At 41.1% G+C, this 17,902-nt stretch overlaps 1 protein-coding gene across 1 annotated transcript in view; it reads left to right on the top strand.

The window, feature by feature from the left end:
* Positions 1–15,892: 15,892 nt before the first annotated feature.
* MAP6 (microtubule associated protein 6) overlaps positions 15,893–17,902 on the top strand; it is an 88,926-nt gene continuing 86,916 nt past the window's right edge. Inside the window, exon 1 of the mRNA XM_004279807.3 lies at positions 15,893–17,562. Within this exon, the coding sequence (XP_004279855.2) occupies positions 16,652–17,562 (911 nt within the window). The 5' untranslated portion in view covers positions 15,893–16,651. The remainder of the gene's footprint in view (positions 17,563–17,902) is intronic.

Raw genomic sequence — 17,902 nt, 5'->3', positions numbered from 1 at the left:
GAAAACCACTGATAGCACCAAACAGTGACAAAACTGAATCTCTCATCCACCACTAATGGGAATGAAAAATGATGCAGCCACTCTGGAAACAGATGGTAGTTTCTTAAAAAATTAAACATCCACTTACCATACAACCTGTAAATGCACTCTTGAGCACTTATCCTAAAGAAATGAAAACATGTTCACAGAAGAACTTGTATAAGCATGTTCATAGCAGCTTTGTTTGTAATCTCCCCAAACTGGAAACAACCCAAGTGTCCTTCCATGAGTGAATGGTTAAACAAAAGGAATAATACTCAGCAATAAAAAGGAACAAACTAATGACATATACAACTTGGGTGGATCTTCATGGAACTCTGCTGAGTGAAAAAAGCAGTCTCAAAATATTATATGCTACATATTACATATAGATAACATTCTCAAGCACCAAAAATTTAGAGATGGAGAACAGACCAGTGGTTGCCACCCCTCCTCTCTGAGCATTTTCCACCAGGAAAATCAGGGAAGGGTGTGACTATGGAGAGGTAGCAGGAGAGAGAGATGCTTTGTGGTGATAGAACAGTCCCGTATCTTGACTATGGTTGTGTTTGTACAAATCTATACATGTGATAAAATGTCATAGACTATACACAGGAGATATTTTTTTAAAAATGAGTGCATGCAGGGGCTTCCCTGGTGGCACAGTGGTTAAGAATCCACATGCCACTGCAGGAGACATGGGTTCGAGCCCTGGTCCAGGAATATCCCACATGCCACGGAGCAACTAAGCCCATGCGCCACAACTACTGAGCCTTCGCTCTACAGCCTGCAAGCCACAACTACATGTGCCACAACTACTGAAGCTCGCATACCTAGAGCCTGTGCTCCACAACAAGAGAAGCCAATGCAATGAGAAGCCCGCGCACCACAACGAAGAGTAGCCCCCACTTGCCACAAATAGAAAAAGCCCACGCACAGCGACAAAGACCCAATGCACCAAAACTAAATAAATTAAAAAAAAAGCTACATGCAAAAACTGCTAAAATCCAAGTGAGGTCTATATGTAGCCTATTTAATTGTATGGTGTTACACCAGACATGGTCCTGCCCACCAGAAAGGCAAGATCCAGCCTCATCCACCAGAACACAGGCACCAGTCTGCTCCACCAGGAAGCCTACACAACCCACTGAACCAACCTTAGCCGCTGGGGGAGGACACCAAAAACAATGGGAACTACGAACCTGCAGCCTGCAAAAAGGAGACCGCAAACACAGTAAGTTAAGCAAAATGAGAAAACGGAGAAACACAGAGCAGATGAAGGAGCAAGGTAAAAACCCACCAGACCAAACAAATGAAGAGGAAATAGGCAGTCTACCTGAAAAAGAATTCAGAGTAATGAGAGTAAAGATGATCCAAAATCTTGGAAATAGAATGGAGAAAATACAAGAAACATTTAACAAGGACCTAGAAGAACTAAAGAGCAAACAAGCAATGATGAAGAACACAATAAATGAAATTAAAAATTCTCTAGAAGGAATCAATAGCACAATAACTGAGGCAGAAAAACGGATAAGTGACCTGGAAGATAAAATAGTGGAAATAACTACTGCGGAGTAGAATAAAGAAAAAAGAATGAAAAGAATTGAGGACAGTCTTAGTGACTTCTGGGACAACAAACTCACTAACATTCGAATTATAGGGGTCCCAGAAGAAGAAGAGAAAAAGAAAAGGACTGAGAAAATATTTGAAGAGATTATAGTTGAAAGCTTCCCTAATATGGGAAAGGAAATAGTTAATCAAGTCCAGGAAGTGCAGAGAGTCCCATACAGGATAAATCCAAGGAGAAACACGCCAAGACACATATTAATCACAACAATTAAATACAAAGAAAAAATATTAAAAGCAGCAAGGGAAAAACAACAGATAACATGCAAGGGAATCCCCATAAGGTTAACAGCTGATCTTTCAGCAGAAACTCTGCAAGCCAGAAGGGACTGGCAGGACATATTTAAAGTGATGAAAGGGAAAAACATACAAATAAGATTACTCTTCCCAGCAAGGATCTCATTCAGATTAAACAGAGAAGTTAACACCTTTACAGACAAGCAAAAGCTAAGAGAATTCAGCACCACCAAACCAGCTTTACAACAAATGCTAAAGGAACTTCTCTAGGCAGGAAACACAAGAGAAGGAAAAGACCTGCAATAACAAACCCAAAACAATTAAGAAATGGTAATAGGAACATACATATCTATAATTACCTTAAATGTAAATGGACTAAATGCTCCCACCAAAAGACATAGACTAGCTGAATGGATGCAAAAACAAGACCCACGTATATGCTGTCTACAAGAGACCCACTTCAGACCTAGGGACACATACAGACTGAAAGTGGGGGGGTTGGAAAAACATATTCCATGCAAATGGAAATCAAAAGAAAGCTGGAGTAGCAAGTCTCATATCAGACAAAATAGACTTTAAAATAAAGACTTTTACAAGAGACAAAGAAGGACAGTACATACTGATCAAGGGATCAATCCAAGAAGAAGATATAACTTGTAAATATTTATGCACTCAACATAGGAGCACCTCAATACATAAGGCAAATGCTAACAGCTGTTGACAGTAACACAATCATAGTAGGGGACTTTAACACCCCACTTTCACCAACGGACAGATCATCCAAAATGAAATAAATAAGGAAACACAAGCTTTAAATGATACATTAAACAAGATGGACTAAATTGATATTTATAGGACATTCCATCCAAAAACAACAGAAAACATTTTCTTCTCAAATGCTCATGGAACATTCTCCAGGATAGATCATAACTTGGGTCACATATCAAGCCTTGGTAAATTTAAGAAAATTGAAATCATATCAAGTATCTTTTGCGACCACAATGCTATGAGACTAGATATCAATTACAGGAAAAAAAAACTTTAAAATTACAAATACATGGAGACTAAACAATACACTACTTAATAACCAAGAGATCACTGAAGAAATCAAAGCAGAAATCAAAAAATACCTAGAAACAAATGACAATGAAAACACAACGACCCAAAACCTATGGGATGCAACAAAAGCAGTTCTAAGAGGGAATTTTATAGCAATACAATCCTACCTTAAGAAACAAGAAATATCTCAAATAAACAACCTAACCTTACACCTAAAGCAATTAGAGAAGAATACAAAAAAACTCCAAAGATAGCAGAAAGAAAGAAATCATAAAGGTCAGATCAGAAATAAATGAAAAAGGAAGGAAACAATAGCAAAGATCAATAAAACTAAAAGCTGGTTCTTTGAGAAGATAAACAAAATTGATACACCATTAGCCAGACTCATCAAGTAAAAAAGGGAGAAGACTCAAATCAATAGAAATGAAAATGAAAAAGGAGAAGTAACAACTGACACTGCAGAAATACAAAGGATCATGAGAGATTACTGCAAGCAACTATATGCCAATAAAATGGACAACCTGGAAGAAATGGACACATTCTTAGAAAAGCACAACCTGCCAAGACTGAATCAGGAAGAAATAGAAAATATAAACAGACCAATCACAAGCACTGAAATTGAGACTGTGATTAAAAATCTTCCAACAAACAAAAGCCCAGGACCAGATGGCTTCACAGGCAAATTCTATCAAACATTTAGAGATGAGCTAGCACCTATCCTTCTCAAACTCTTCCAAAATATAGCAGAGGGAGGAACACTCCCAAAGTCATTCTACAAGGTCACCATCACCGTGATACCAAAACCAGACAAAGATGTCACAAAGAAAGAAAACTACAGGCCAATATCACTGATAAACAAAGCTGCAAAAATCCTCAACAAAATACTAGCAAACAGAATCCAACAGCACATTAAAAGGATCATACACCATGTTCAAGTGGGGTTTATCCCAAGAATGCAAGGATTCTTCAATATACACAAATCAATCAATGTGATACACCATATTAACAAATTGAAGAATAAAAACCATATGATCATCTCAGTAGATGCAGAAAAACCTTTCGACAAAATTCAACACCCATTTATGATAAAACCCTCCAGAAAATAGGCATAGAGGGAACTTACCTGAACATATTAAACGCCATATATGACAGACCCACAGCCAACATCATCCTCAATGGTGAAAACTGAAACCATTTCCACTAAGATCAGGAGCAAGACAAGCTTGCCCACTCTCACCACTAATATTCAACATAGTTTTGGAAGTTTTAGCCATAGCAATCAGAGAAATAAAAGGAATCCAAATCGGAAAAGAAGAAGTAAATCTGTCACTGTTTGTTGATGACACAATACTACACATAGAGAATCCTAAAGATGCTACCAGAAAACTACTAGAGCTAATCAATGAATTTGGTAAAGTAGCAGGATACAAAATTAATGCACAGAAATCTTTTGCCTTCCTATATGCTAATGATGAAAAATATGAAAGAGAAATTAAGGAAACACTCCCATTTACCATTGCAACAAAAAGAATAAAATACCTAGGAATAAACCGACCTAGGGAGACAAAAGACCTCTATGCAGAAAACTATAAGACACTGATGAAAGAAATTAAAAATGATACAAACAGATGGAGAGATATACCATGTTCTTGGATTGGAAGAAACAACATTGTGAAAATGACTATACTACCCAAAGCAATCTGCAGATTCAGTGCAATCCCTATCAAACTACTACTGGCATTTTTCACAGAACTAGAACAAAAAAATTCACAATTTGTGTGGAAACACAAAATACCTCAAATAGCCAAAGCAATCTTGAGAAAGAAAAACGGAGCTGGTGGAATCAGGCTCCCTGACTGCAGACTATACTACAAAGCTACAGTAATCAAGACAGTATGGTATTGGCACAGAAACAGAAATATAGATCAATGGAACAGGATAGAAAGCCCAGAGATAAACCCGTGCACATATGGTCACCTTATTTTTCATAAAGGAGGCAAGAATATACAATGGAGAAATGACAGTCTCTTCAATAAGTGATGCTGGGAAAACTGGACAGCTACATATAAAAGAATGAAATTAGAACACTCCCTAACACCATACACAAAAATAAACTCAAAATGGATAAAGACCTAAATGTAAGGCCAGACACTATAAAACTCTAAGAGGAAAACATAGGCATAACACTCTATGACATAAATCACAGCAAGATGCTTTTTGACCCACCTCCTAGAGAAACGGAAATAAAAACAAAAATAAACAAATGGGACCTAATGAAACTTAAAAGCTTTTGCACAGCAAAGGAAACCATAAACAACATGAAAAGACAACCCTCAGAATGGGAGAAGATATTTGCAAATGAAGCAAGTGACAAAGGACTAATCTCCAAATATACAAGCAGCTCATGCAGCTCAATATCAAAAAAACAAACAACCCAATCCAAACATGGGCAGAGGACCTAAATAGACATTTCTCCAAAGAAGATATACAGATTGTTAACAAACACATGAAAGATTGCTCAATATCACTAATCATTAGAGAAATGCAAATCAAAACTACAATGAGGTATCACCTCACACCAGTTAGAATGGCCATCATCAAAAAATCTACCAAGAATAAATGCTGGAGAGAGTGTGGAGAAAAGGGAACCCTCTTGCACTGTTGGTGGGAATGTAAATTGATACAGCCACTATGGAGAACAGTATGGAGTTTCCTTAAAAAACTAAAAATAGAACTACCATACGACCCAGCAATCCAACTACTGGGCATATACCCTGAGAAAACCATAATTCAAAAAGAGTCATGTACCAAAATGTTCATTGGAGCTCTATTTACAATAGCCAGGACATGGAAGCAACCTAAGTGTCCATTGACAGATGAATGGATAAAGAAGATGTGGCACATATATACAATGGAATATTACTCAGCGATAAAATGAAACGAAATTGAGTTATTTGTAGTGAGGTGGATGGACCTAGAGTCTGTCATACAAAGTGAAGTAAGTCAGAAAGAGAAAACAAATACCATATTCTAACACATATATATGGAATATAAAAAAAATGGTTATGAAGAACCTAAGGGCAGGATGGGAATAAAGACGCAGACCTACTAGAGAATGGACTTGAGGACACAGAGAGGGAGAAGGGTAAGCTGGGACAAAGTGAGAGAATGGCATGGACATATATACACTACCAAATGTAAAATCGATAGCTAGTGGGAAGCAGCTGCATAGCACGGGGAGATCAGCTCCGTGCTTTGTGACCACCTAGAGGGGTGGGATAGGGAGGGTGGGAGGGAGAGAGACGCAAGAGGGAAGAGATATGGGGATATATGTATATGTATAGCTGATTCACTTTGTTATAAAGCAGAAACAAACACACCATTGTAAAGCAATTTTACTCCAATAAAGATGTTAAAAAAATAATAATTTTATGTTTGTTAATGTCAATTTCCTTCTGGTAATGTAGTATAGGTATTTGAGATGTTACCATCAGGAGATGATAGGTGATGGGTACAGGGTCCTCTGCAGTATTTTTGCCACTTCTTGTAAGCAGTCTTCTGATTATACCTCATTGGGCAGAATCAGGTTACATGACCACTTCTGGCTGTAAGGAAGTCATAAAGGGAAGGAAGTACACTGTTAATGAGAACTGAAATATGTTGGGGTGTGGTAAACAAGGAAGAATGGAAGTCTGCTACACACCCTCACATCACACACAGAGGATAGATTAAAAATATAAAGACAAAACCTTTTAAAGACAATATAAGAGATTATCTTTAACATCAGAGTAGCTAAGATTTCTTAAAGATGCAGAAATTACAACCCACAAAGTTGGATAAACTTTGATTTCACTGATACATTTGCCTACGTTAAAAATTTAAACCTCTGTATGCCAAAATATACTATAAACAAGGTTAAATGATAAGCTACACACTGGGAGAAGATATTTGCTATACATACAAGCCATAGTAATTAATATGCAGGATGTATAAAGAACTCATAAAATAATTCTTTAAAGTTAACCTAATAGACAAACAGGTAATGCACAGAAACTCCAACAGGAAATAAGCACATGGAAAGATGCTTAACCTCCCTAGTATTCAAATTTAAATACCCCTAATATAACATTTCACAGCCTTCACACTGGCAAAAGTTAAAAAGTCTTGTAGTACCAAATATTGGTGAGGATCCTGAGAAACAGGAACTCTCACATGTCACAGGTGGGAGTGTAAATTGGTAAAACCACTTTGGAGAGCAAGTTGTTCCTTCTATATTAAAAGAAGCATATAGTATGACCAAGAAATTTTACTTCTGGATTGTCAGCCCTGGAGAAATGCTCTCATATGGTCAATGGAGACAGACATAAGGAAAAACACCCTGTACCAATTGTAACAACTAAAAAATGGAAACATCCTAACTGTTCATCAATGGAGATGTAGATTTTTTTAAGTTGTTTATCATGCAACAGACTACTAGAGAGCAGTTGAAACAGCCTAACTAAATCTAGCTGTATCAGCATGGATGACTCTCAAATCCCTATTGATTAGGGAAAAGGCACATTGAAAAGGCTTCGTTAAGTATGATACCATTCAGGAAAAAATACCACATTTATTGTAGGTACATGTGTATGTAATCCATGTACAAAAACATACATCTATACCATCTTCTTTTGGAGGTAACTTTGGAGAAAGGAAGGCAGGGAGTGTGTTCACTATGGAACGTAAGATGTGTCTGTATCATTTATTTAAATGGAGCTGCAGAGTCATACCAAGGGGCTCCCGCTGTGAAAATCTGGAGCAGTTTGAGCATCAAAATAAAAAGTGATAGTAATAAACTAAACCCACTGGAAAAAAAAAAGAATTCACGAATCCATACAGGTATAAACAATGATGTCAACTAATAAACATATAAGAAATGATGGAGTTAGAAAATCGCTATTTGGCAAACAACATAATAATAGTTATTTCAGGCAAGAGCCATCAATAGTTGTTAAAATAGTGGATGAAAGTTTGATGAGTAACAGGAGATCAATAGAGTATCAAAGTATCTGGGTTTTAGTATAATATTTGGATATGATAATAAGTGAAAGAATTAGGAATATTTACCCTGAGAAGAGAAGATGAGGGGATATAACAGTTGTTTTTGAATATGTCTTTAAAATGCTGCCATGGGTGGTCTCAAGGAAAGAAAGAAATTGCAAGAATTCCTATTTTGGCTCAATAAAGGAAGAATTTCTTAGCCTGCAACAAGTAAATGAATAAATAACTAGTTTATTTAATAGTTAGAAGAATATTCAATTATTCCCAGATTCTAGGAATTTAACATTCATTTTTCTAGGACTCTAGGATGGTATCATTCTATTATTATGAGATTTAGGACTCTGAATAAATATTTTATGATTCTAAGATTCTATCCTTCTTTTATTCTGATTCCAGGATTCAAAGATTTCACGATTTTGGTACAATTCCTGTTTCTGTAGTCATACCAGCCATAGCAAAAGCACTGAGGTATTTGACTCCAGTCATTACCTAGCTTCAGAACTGGAAATCCAAAACCACCAGACTCTCTCAGCCAACCCTAATGACTGGGATCAACTCTCCCTGGTTGTGTTCCTGAAGACAGAGGGAAGGCTTCCAATATTTCACTATAATGTGTACTATTTCTGGTAGGCTATTGGTAGATATCCTTTGACATACTAGAACGTTCTAGCTTGCTAAGGGTTTTTAAAAATTAATTAATCGGTGTCAACTTTTATCATGTTTTTCAAAATACTACATCTATTTGAGATGGTTGTGTGATGTTTCTCTTTAATCTAGAAGCGTTTAGTATTATATCTACAGATTTTCTGTTATTAAAATGTGTTCATTCTTGGGATTAAACACTAATATTGAAATTTTAGTAATTTTATGTAGAATTTTGAATTGTTTGCTGTCATTTCAGTTAGGATTTTTACAGCTATGATTGGCCTATAATTTTTTCTTCCTCATATTATCCTTGTCTATCTTGGTACAATGATTATATTGGCTTTCTAAACTGGGATGGGAAGTTCTCCCTTTTTTTTTCTGTTTTATGGAATAATTTACATAGCATAGGGATTGTTTTATGAAAGTTTTGTGAGAATCACCTGTAAGGTAAGTGTATCAGGTATTTTATTTTGTCTTGTTTTGTTTTCCTTTGTGGGTAGATTTTTAACTACTGATTCAACTTATTGAACTATTCAAGCTTTCTATTCCTTCTAAAATCAGTTTTAGTAAGATATATTTTTTTCCTAAGAAAACTTTCTATTTCCCCTGGGTGGGTTAGTTGTATTGCTGCATAAAAAATTACCCTAAAACTTCAACACAGTCCCAGTCAAAATCCCAGCAAACTATTTTGTGGATATCAATAAACTGATTCTAAAGTTTGTATGGCAAGACAAAGACCCAGAACAGTTGCCACAATATTGAAAAAGGAAGAACAAAGATGGAGGATTGACACTACCTGACTACAAGACTTAACTGTAAAGCTACAGTAATCAAGACAGCGTAGTATTGGCAAAATAAGAGACAAATAGATCAATGGAACACAATAGAGATCCCCCAAATAGCCCATGTAGGTATAGTTAACTGATCTTTGACAGAGGAACCAAGGCAATACAATGGAGAAAAGATCGTCTTTTCAACAAATGGTGCTGGAACAACTAGACATCTACACACAAACATATGAATATAGACACAAACTTTATACCCTTTGCAAAAATTAACTCAAAATGGATCATAGACCTACATGCAAAACCATAAAACTCCTTGAAAATAGCATAGGAGGACACGAAATAAAGAATTGATACGATGGACTTCATTAAATTAAATACATCTGCTTTTCAAATGACACTGTCAAGAGAATGAGAAGATAAGACACAGACCCGGAGAAAATATTTACAAAAGGCATATCTGAAAAAGGACCGTTATCCAAAATGTACAAAGAACTCTTAACAATCAACAATAAGAAAATGAATGACCTGATTAAAAAATAGGCAGAAGATCTGAGCAAACAGCTCCCCAGAGCAGATGTATAGATGGCAAATAAGCATATATAAAGATGTTCCACATCATATCCCATTAGGGAAATGCAAATTAAGACAATGAAATACCACTGCACACCTATTAGAAAGGCCATAATCCAGAACATTGACATCACCAAGGATGTGGAGCCACCAAGGCAAGGATGTGGAGCTACAGGAACTCTCATTCATTGCTGGTGGAAATGCAAATTGGTACAGTCACTGTGGAAGACAGGCAATTTCTTACAAAACTAAATATACTCTTGTATGATGCAGTAATCATGCTGCTTTGTATTTACTCAAATGAGTTGAAAATGTATATCCATTCAAAAACTTGCACATAAATGTTTATAGCAATTTTATTTATACTTGCCAAGATTTGGAAACAACCATGATATTCTTCAGTAGGTGAATGGATAAATGAACTGCAGTATGTCCAAACAATGAAATATTATTTAGTGCTAAAAAGAAATGAGATACCAAGCCATGAAAAGACATGGAAGAACCTTAAATGCATATTCCTAAGTGAAAGAAGCCAATCTGAAAAGGCTGCATACTGAATGATTCCAACTATATGATATTTTGAAAAAGGCAAACCACGGAGACAGTAAAAAGTTCAGTGATTGCCAGGAGCAGGGGGGCAGGGAGGGATGAATCTGCCCAACACAGAGGATTTTTAAGGTATTCTGTAGATACTACAATGGTGGATACATGTTATTAAACATTTGTCAAAATCCATAGACTGGAAAACACCAAGAGTGAACCCTAATGTAGACTCTGAACTTTGAGTGTTGGTATGTCAATGTAGGCTCATCAATCGTAATAAATGTACTGCTCTGGTGCAGGATGTTGATAGTTGGGGAGACTGTGTGGCGATGGGGAGTGGAGTATATGAGAACTGAGTGTATTTAATCCTCAATTTTGCTGTGAACCTAATAAGGCTCTAAGAAATAAAGTATATTTAAAATAAATACATAAGTACATAAAGTTTATTTAAAAATTTAAAAGTTACCCTTAAACTTAGCACTTTAAATAACAATCAATATTTATTACTTCACATAACTTTTATGCATCAGGAATGACTAGCTGGGTGCTTCTGCTTCAGGGTGTCTCGCATGAAGCTGCAGTCACAATGTCAGCCAGGGCTGCTGCCATTTGAAGGTTCACTGGAGCTGGAGGATCCACTTCTAATTTGGACCACTCACATGGCTGGTAGCAGGAGGCCTCAGTTCCTCATCATTTGCAGCCGAGCTTGCCTGAGTATCCTCCCCAAATGGTGGCTGGCTTCCCCGGGGTGGGTATCCAAGGGAGAGCAAGATGAAGCCACAATGTCTTTTCTGACCTGGCCTCGAAACTCACACACCATCATTTTCACAATATCCTATTGGTTGCTCGGGTTAGCACTAGGCAGTGTGGGAGCGGACTACACAGAGCTACGCACTCCAGGAGGTCAAGATTATTGTGCGCCATCCTGGAGGCTCCTACCGCACAAGGTTTTTCAAATTTATCAGCAGACAGTAATTCTTAGTATTTGCCAATGAGTCTTTAAATCTCTGCTATATCTACAATTGTCCCTCCTACTATCCTAAAATTGTTGATGTGTGACTTTTGCTTACTTGTGTGTTTTTGTTTCTGGATGAATCTGTCAAAGGTTTGTCTATTTTAAAGAAGCAACTTTTGAATTTTTTGACATTCTCTAACATAAGTTTTTCTTTTAATTTAATTACCTTGCATTTTCTTTTTGCTCTTCTACTTTCTTTATGTTTGCTCTGGATGATCTCTAACTTCCTGAATCTGATCAGTAGAGTATTTTTAATCTTTCTTTGTTTCTAAAGTATGTATTTAGGTGATTAATTTCCCTGCGAATATTGTTCTTAGCTGCATCCCATAAACTTTGATGTATAATGTTTCACTTTCTTTCAGCACTGAATATTTTCTGGTATCCATTATAATTTCTTTTTAAACCCATGAATTATTTAGAAGTATTTTTTTTTGCTTAATTTCTAAACATGTGGAGGTTTGTGATTATCTGGTGTTACTGGTTCCTAATATCATTGCACCGTCATCAGAAGAAGTGATTTGTAGGAGTGTTTGGTACTTGTTTATGTTTGTTTTGCAGCCTACTGTATGGTCAATTTGTATATATTCCATTTAAGTTTGAAAAGAATGTGTATTCTCTAATTGTTGGATGCAGGGTCCATTAGATCAAGCTTATTAATTGTTTAAATCTTCTACATTCCTAACAATATTTTATGTTTGTTTTACCAGTTACTTAGATGTGTTTTTTTTAAATCTCTCTTTTTGATGATAATAATGGACTTGTGCATTTTTTCTTAAAATTCTAGCAAGTTTTGCTGTATATATTTTGAAGCTATATTGTTAGATACAAACTATGTCATATATTTCTGGTGAATTGTTTCTTCTATTTTTATGTGATGACCGTTCATTTTTATCCCCAATTATGATTTTTGCTTTAAGATCAATTTGTCTGATATTAATATAATTGTATCAGCTTTCTTTTGGTTAGTATTTGCCTGCTACACATTTTCCATCACTTTTTATCCATATTTATGTGTCATTATGTTCTAAATATGTTTCCTGCATACAGTGTATAGTTGCGTTTTGTTTTGTGTTTTTCTCCAGTCTGACATTCTCTTTTAACAGGAAAGTTTTGATCATTGACATTTACCTCGATCACTAATATATTTGGAAATATTCCTACCACCTTGTATTCTATTTTCTATTTGCTATGTGTTTTCTTTGCTTATTTTTACCCTTTTTCTGGCCTTAATAAGGTTTTCTATATCTGCTTTTCTTTCCTTCCATGTGCATTTTTAAGTTAATAAACATTTTAGGTTAATAAGTTAATCAATAACTCTTCTCCTCACAAACAAATAAGGACTTTGGAATACTTTTAACTCTGATCACTCTCTCCCACCTTACATGTATCTTAGTTCCACACTGTCTTCATGTTCCTCAAATTAGTTCAAGCATGGCCAGATCCACATGCTCAAATGGCTAAAAGACTGAAACAGAGACCCCAGAGCAATGGTTCAAAGAAGAGACAAGTGTGTGTCTTTCTCACATAACAGTGCAGAAGCAGGCAGGTGGTCCAAGGCTGCTGGGAGAGCTCAGTGCTAGGAGGTCATCCAAGACAGGTTTCCTCTATCTTGTTCTCTATCCTCCCATACCCGGGGTGGATCCTGGCACCTGAACGTTCTTATCCACCATGTCATAGGCACTGTAACCCCCAGATGATAATTCACCTCTACTGTGTCCACATTCTACACTAGATGAAGCTGAACCCAAGCAACTTCTTTAAGGAAGTGGCCTGGAAGTACATATGATTGCTCTTTGCTGCAGGAAGTTGGAAAATGTTGTCTCTGGTTGGGTAACCAAGAGCCCAACTAAAACTTGGAGGGTTTTGTTCCTAAAAGGAAGAAGGAGAGAATGAGCTTGGGGCGCAAATTGCAGTCTTCCATAGACATCATCAGAATCTTGCAGCCTCTTCTGATTTTCTCTGTTTGAGTCAGCCTTAGGCAGGCAGCCTCCCCCAGTGATGGCAAAGATGGTCACTAACAACAGTAGCCTCATGGTCTTGCATGTAGCAATTCAGTAGAAAAGAGAGTGGCTCTTTACAGATAGTTTCAGCTAAAGTCTAGGATTTCCACCAATTGGTCCAATGTGGACCACATGTCAATCAGTAAACTAGTCACTTTGGCCAGCGTGATGCAGTTGACTGGCAAACAGGTGTGGGTCACATAGTCACATCTGGAAGTGGACTGAGTAGGTTAACCCCACCCAAATCATATGGACTGAAATTAGAAAAGGAGCAGTCTCCAAAATCAAATAATGAGGTGTTATCATCAGAATTGATGCTAAGCAAGCCATGTAACAGATAACCATTAGACTTGACTATCCCACTGAGCCATTGTATGGTTGAAGAAGGTTGTACGATTGAACGTGTTTAGAAAATCCAAATGGGGGAGGTGATATTGATGGTAAAGTTGCCTGGAGCACTCTTACACTTCTGCTAGGAGAGTTCCTACTCATCTGTTGTTAGTCATTCATTCAGCACCTTGTGAATGGACCTCTCTTATGCTGACCATACTATTTGCTAATTATTTATTTATGTATCTATCTCCCAGTCCTTTCATAATGCACCCCTGTAATTGAGGGCTCCCCCAGAGCTAGAATTCATCTGTGTTCCACAGTGCCCAAGGCACAGAGTGGGCATCTAAATTAAGGAAGGGTAAAATCTCAATGACTCTTAATGACCTCCAACTCCAATTGCTAGTCCATTTTTTTACCTTTGGAAATGATTATTGGAAAGACAGAAGCCAAATCTCAGGGAGTTCTGCAGAATTGGGGAGAGGAAGGGTGAGATCAGATTATTTTGTTTATAGAAATGTATCTCCTCATGACTGAAAACAGTGCCAGGCATCATTTTATTTGTGGAACTCAAATCAAATCACCAAGAGGCCAAGACCCAAGTAGGAGGAAGTTCAGCAGACAATTGACTAATTAGAGCTATCTTCTCATCCTGTTTGATTCTAAGGTTTAAAAGAAAAGCTGTATTTTGCAATCAATTCCCAATCTAAACACATAAATGACTTTTTCCCCCATAAATACCAATGCCCCCAGCTTAACTGAGGCTGAAAACTCTGTCTGTATTGGAGAGAAACAGAGCTGTAGGCCAGTGAATGTAGCTAGGGGTAGGGAGTGGAAAACAGTGCAAGGAGATACCAAAAGGAGATACTCAGAAGAACAAGAGGTCTTCCTGGAAAAGGTGTCCAAGTGCCTGGCCTGCTTGGGAAGCTCCACCTATGGGTTTCCCAGGGTGGGTCCTGTGAATACTAATAGCTACCATTTATTGAGCCATTAGTATATTCCAGATATTGTGGTAAGCACTTTTAGTGATTATCTCATTTTAATTCTCAGAACAACCTTGTGAGTTGAGAGCTGGCACCCCCATTCAAAGATGAAACTAAAGGTCAGAAAGTTGCAGTGATGTGCCCATGGCCATGAGCTAAGGCATGAAAAGCCAGGATTTGAATCCTCTGGGATCTGATTTGACTCATAGCTTCTGCTCTGAGTCCTTAGCTATCTTCACAAAACCACTTTGAGGTAGCTATTATTTCCTCCATTCTATAGGTGAGGAGACTGAAGTTCAGGGATGACCCAACTTGTCCAAGTGACACAGGTAGGAAGTATCAGAGCCAAAGCAGGAACATCTGACCCCCAAATTTTTCTGCCTCCCAGGTAGAAGAAAAGCAAAGGCTAGGGTCAGGAATACGGCAGAAAGCCACTGCATGTCAGGCCTACCCTTTCCCAGGACACGATCTCGCTGTTTCCCACCCTCCCTGACCTCCCCACTTAGGCCCCTTTCAAGAATTTACTTCTCACTGTCTCCCCTCCAGTGTGGCCCCTGGGCTGAACAGGGATTGGATGGTTCTTGGGAAGCTGTAAGACATCCCTTCCCCCAAGGGTCCCCTAGGAAGGGAACAGCTAAGGTACCATCAGTCTGCAGGTTCCTCTTCCCACATCTGAGCAAGGTCTGTGGATAAGACTGACAAGTGCTTGGATCAGAAGCCAGCCAAAGGGGTTCAAATCCAGGCCAGAGACTTTGGCCAATAACAGGAACTTCCTTTGTAAAAAACCTATATTCTGGGACAGACATTTCACTAGGGGTTTCCTCCGTATTTTTAAACTGAATCCCCCCCCCCCCCCCCCCCCCGCTTCCCACATGTTTGACCCTATTTCACAGAAGAGGAGCTGAGGCTCCCAGTTGGGAAGCAACCAGTGTAAGGACAGCAAGTCATAAGGAGCCTGGTACTTGAACCTACCTAGGCCCCAGATTCTGTTGTTGCCTAGGAACTGAAGAGGGAGGAGCTGCCAGATCAGAGGGAGGAGGGAAAAGAGAGAGGGCGAGTTCCCAGCAGCGCGCGCTGACGACAGCAGGTGATTTTTTTTTCTGCATCGCGCTATCTCTCAGCATCTTTCCTGGATTTTTCCCCCCCTCTACTGACCGGCAGAAAAGGGTGGGGCCGCTTCCCCGCAGCAGAGACAGCAGCGGCGGCGGCGGCGGCTGCAGCATCATTGGGAGCAGCGGTGGCGGCAGAAATGCTCGGTCTCCTCGAGAGGTGATCTCCTCTGAGCCCTGCTAGGTGGCCGGCTGCGACTGGACGCCGGCGGGAAGGAGAAGATAGAGCTTTGTCCGCGGCCCCTGCGGCCACACTGCCCGGCCCTTCCTCTGCGCCATGGCTTAAGCCTGCAGTCACCTCGCCTCGCGTTGCCTTGCTTGGCAGGGGTCTGAGCGCCGCAGCAGCCGCAGGGAGGGGCGCGTCCCAGACGCCCTCGCCTGGGGACCCGGGACGCGGTGTCTCACGCTGCGCAGCCTACAGCAGACCGCGCTCCCGAGACCTGTGCGGCGGCTCCCGGAGGCGTTTACAGCCGGGCATCGAGGGACTTTACGGACTTTCTCAGTGATAGCTCTGCCCACCCAACCTTCCCGGGTGCTGTCTGAGGTAGGAGGGGGCGGTAGCTCAGGCCACCAAGGAAAACACGGTGAGAACCAGATTGGCCGGACGAGGGCCAGGGGGCTGAGGAAGATTAGGGACTTGCTTTAGAAACGAGCAAGAAGAGGGAGGACTAGCTCTGAGGCGAGCACCATGGCGTGGCCATGCATCACGCGCGCCTGCTGCATCGCCCGCTTCTGGAACCAGCTGGACAAGGCAGACATCGCCGTGCCGCTGGTTTTCACCAAGTACTCGGAGGCCACCGAGCACCCGGGCGCCCAGCCACCGCACCAGCAGCCGGCGCAGCCTGCACAGCAGGCGCCCGCGCCCCCCTCGGCGCGCGCGGTCGCCATAGAAACGCAGCCGGCCCAAGGCGAAGGGGATGTGGTTGCCCGGGCAACAGGGCCGGCGCCGGGGCCTAGCGGCGAACGCGAGGTTGGGGCCACCTCTGGCCGGAGCGGCCCGGGACCGGGCTCTGGCTCCGGCTCCACCTCCAGCGCGGGCCCCGCGGACTCGGTGATGCGGCAGGACTACCGCGCCTGGAAGGTGCAGCGGCCGGAGCCGAGCTGCCGGCCGCGCAGCGAGTACCAGCCTTCGGACGCGCCCTTTGAGCGCGAGACCCAGTACCAGAAGGACTTCCGCGCCTGGCCGCTGCCGCGACGCGGGGACCACCCGTGGATTCCCAAGCCGGTGCATATCCCCACGTCCTCCCAGGCGGCGGCGCCTGTGCTCGGGGCGCCACAGCGCCGGCCGCAGAGCCAGGAGCGCTGGCCGGTGCAGGCCGCCGCCGAGGCCCAGGAGCAGGAGGCGGCCGCTGGAGGAGCAGGTGGCCTTGCGGCTGGAAGATCAACCAGTGCGGAAGAGCGCGACACACGCAAGAAGCCTGGGCCCGCCTGGATGGTGCGTCGCGCCGAGGGGCTGGGGCACGAGCAGACGCTGCTGCCCGCAGCCCAGGCCCAGGTCCAGGCCACGGGCCCCGAGGGGGGCAAGGGGCGTGCGGCGGCCGACGCCCTCAACAGGCAAATCCGCGAGGAGGTGGCGAGTGCCGTGAGCAGCTCTTACAGGTGAGACTCAGCCCGTAGCTCAGGCCACGGGGCTGGTCATCCTTACCCTTTCCCACAGATTCTCTGCATCGCAGGCCTCCCTGTCAGCCTCCCCCTCCAGCCCAGAACACACCCTCTCCCCCTCCCCAGCCCTGGCCGACTGCTCTTTGGCTCTTTCTTTTGTGAAAGCTGTTAGTATTATCCATCCCATCTTGCCAAAGTCTTTCACTTAACCACTTCAGCCATCTTTTCCCCATCTCTGCCCCAACCCGAGTCCCTGCCTGCCCAACAGAGACCTTTGCAGTTTCTTCACTGGCTGTGCTTCCATTCTGCCCCACCCAACTCACTGGCTGCATTAGCC

Source organism: Orcinus orca, chromosome 8, assembly GCF_937001465.1.
Source record: "Orcinus orca chromosome 8, mOrcOrc1.1, whole genome shotgun sequence".
NCBI lineage: Eukaryota > Metazoa > Chordata > Mammalia > Artiodactyla > Delphinidae > Orcinus > Orcinus orca.
The sequence above is the reverse complement of the archived record's forward strand: the minus strand, read 5'-3'. Positions and strand labels throughout refer to the sequence as shown.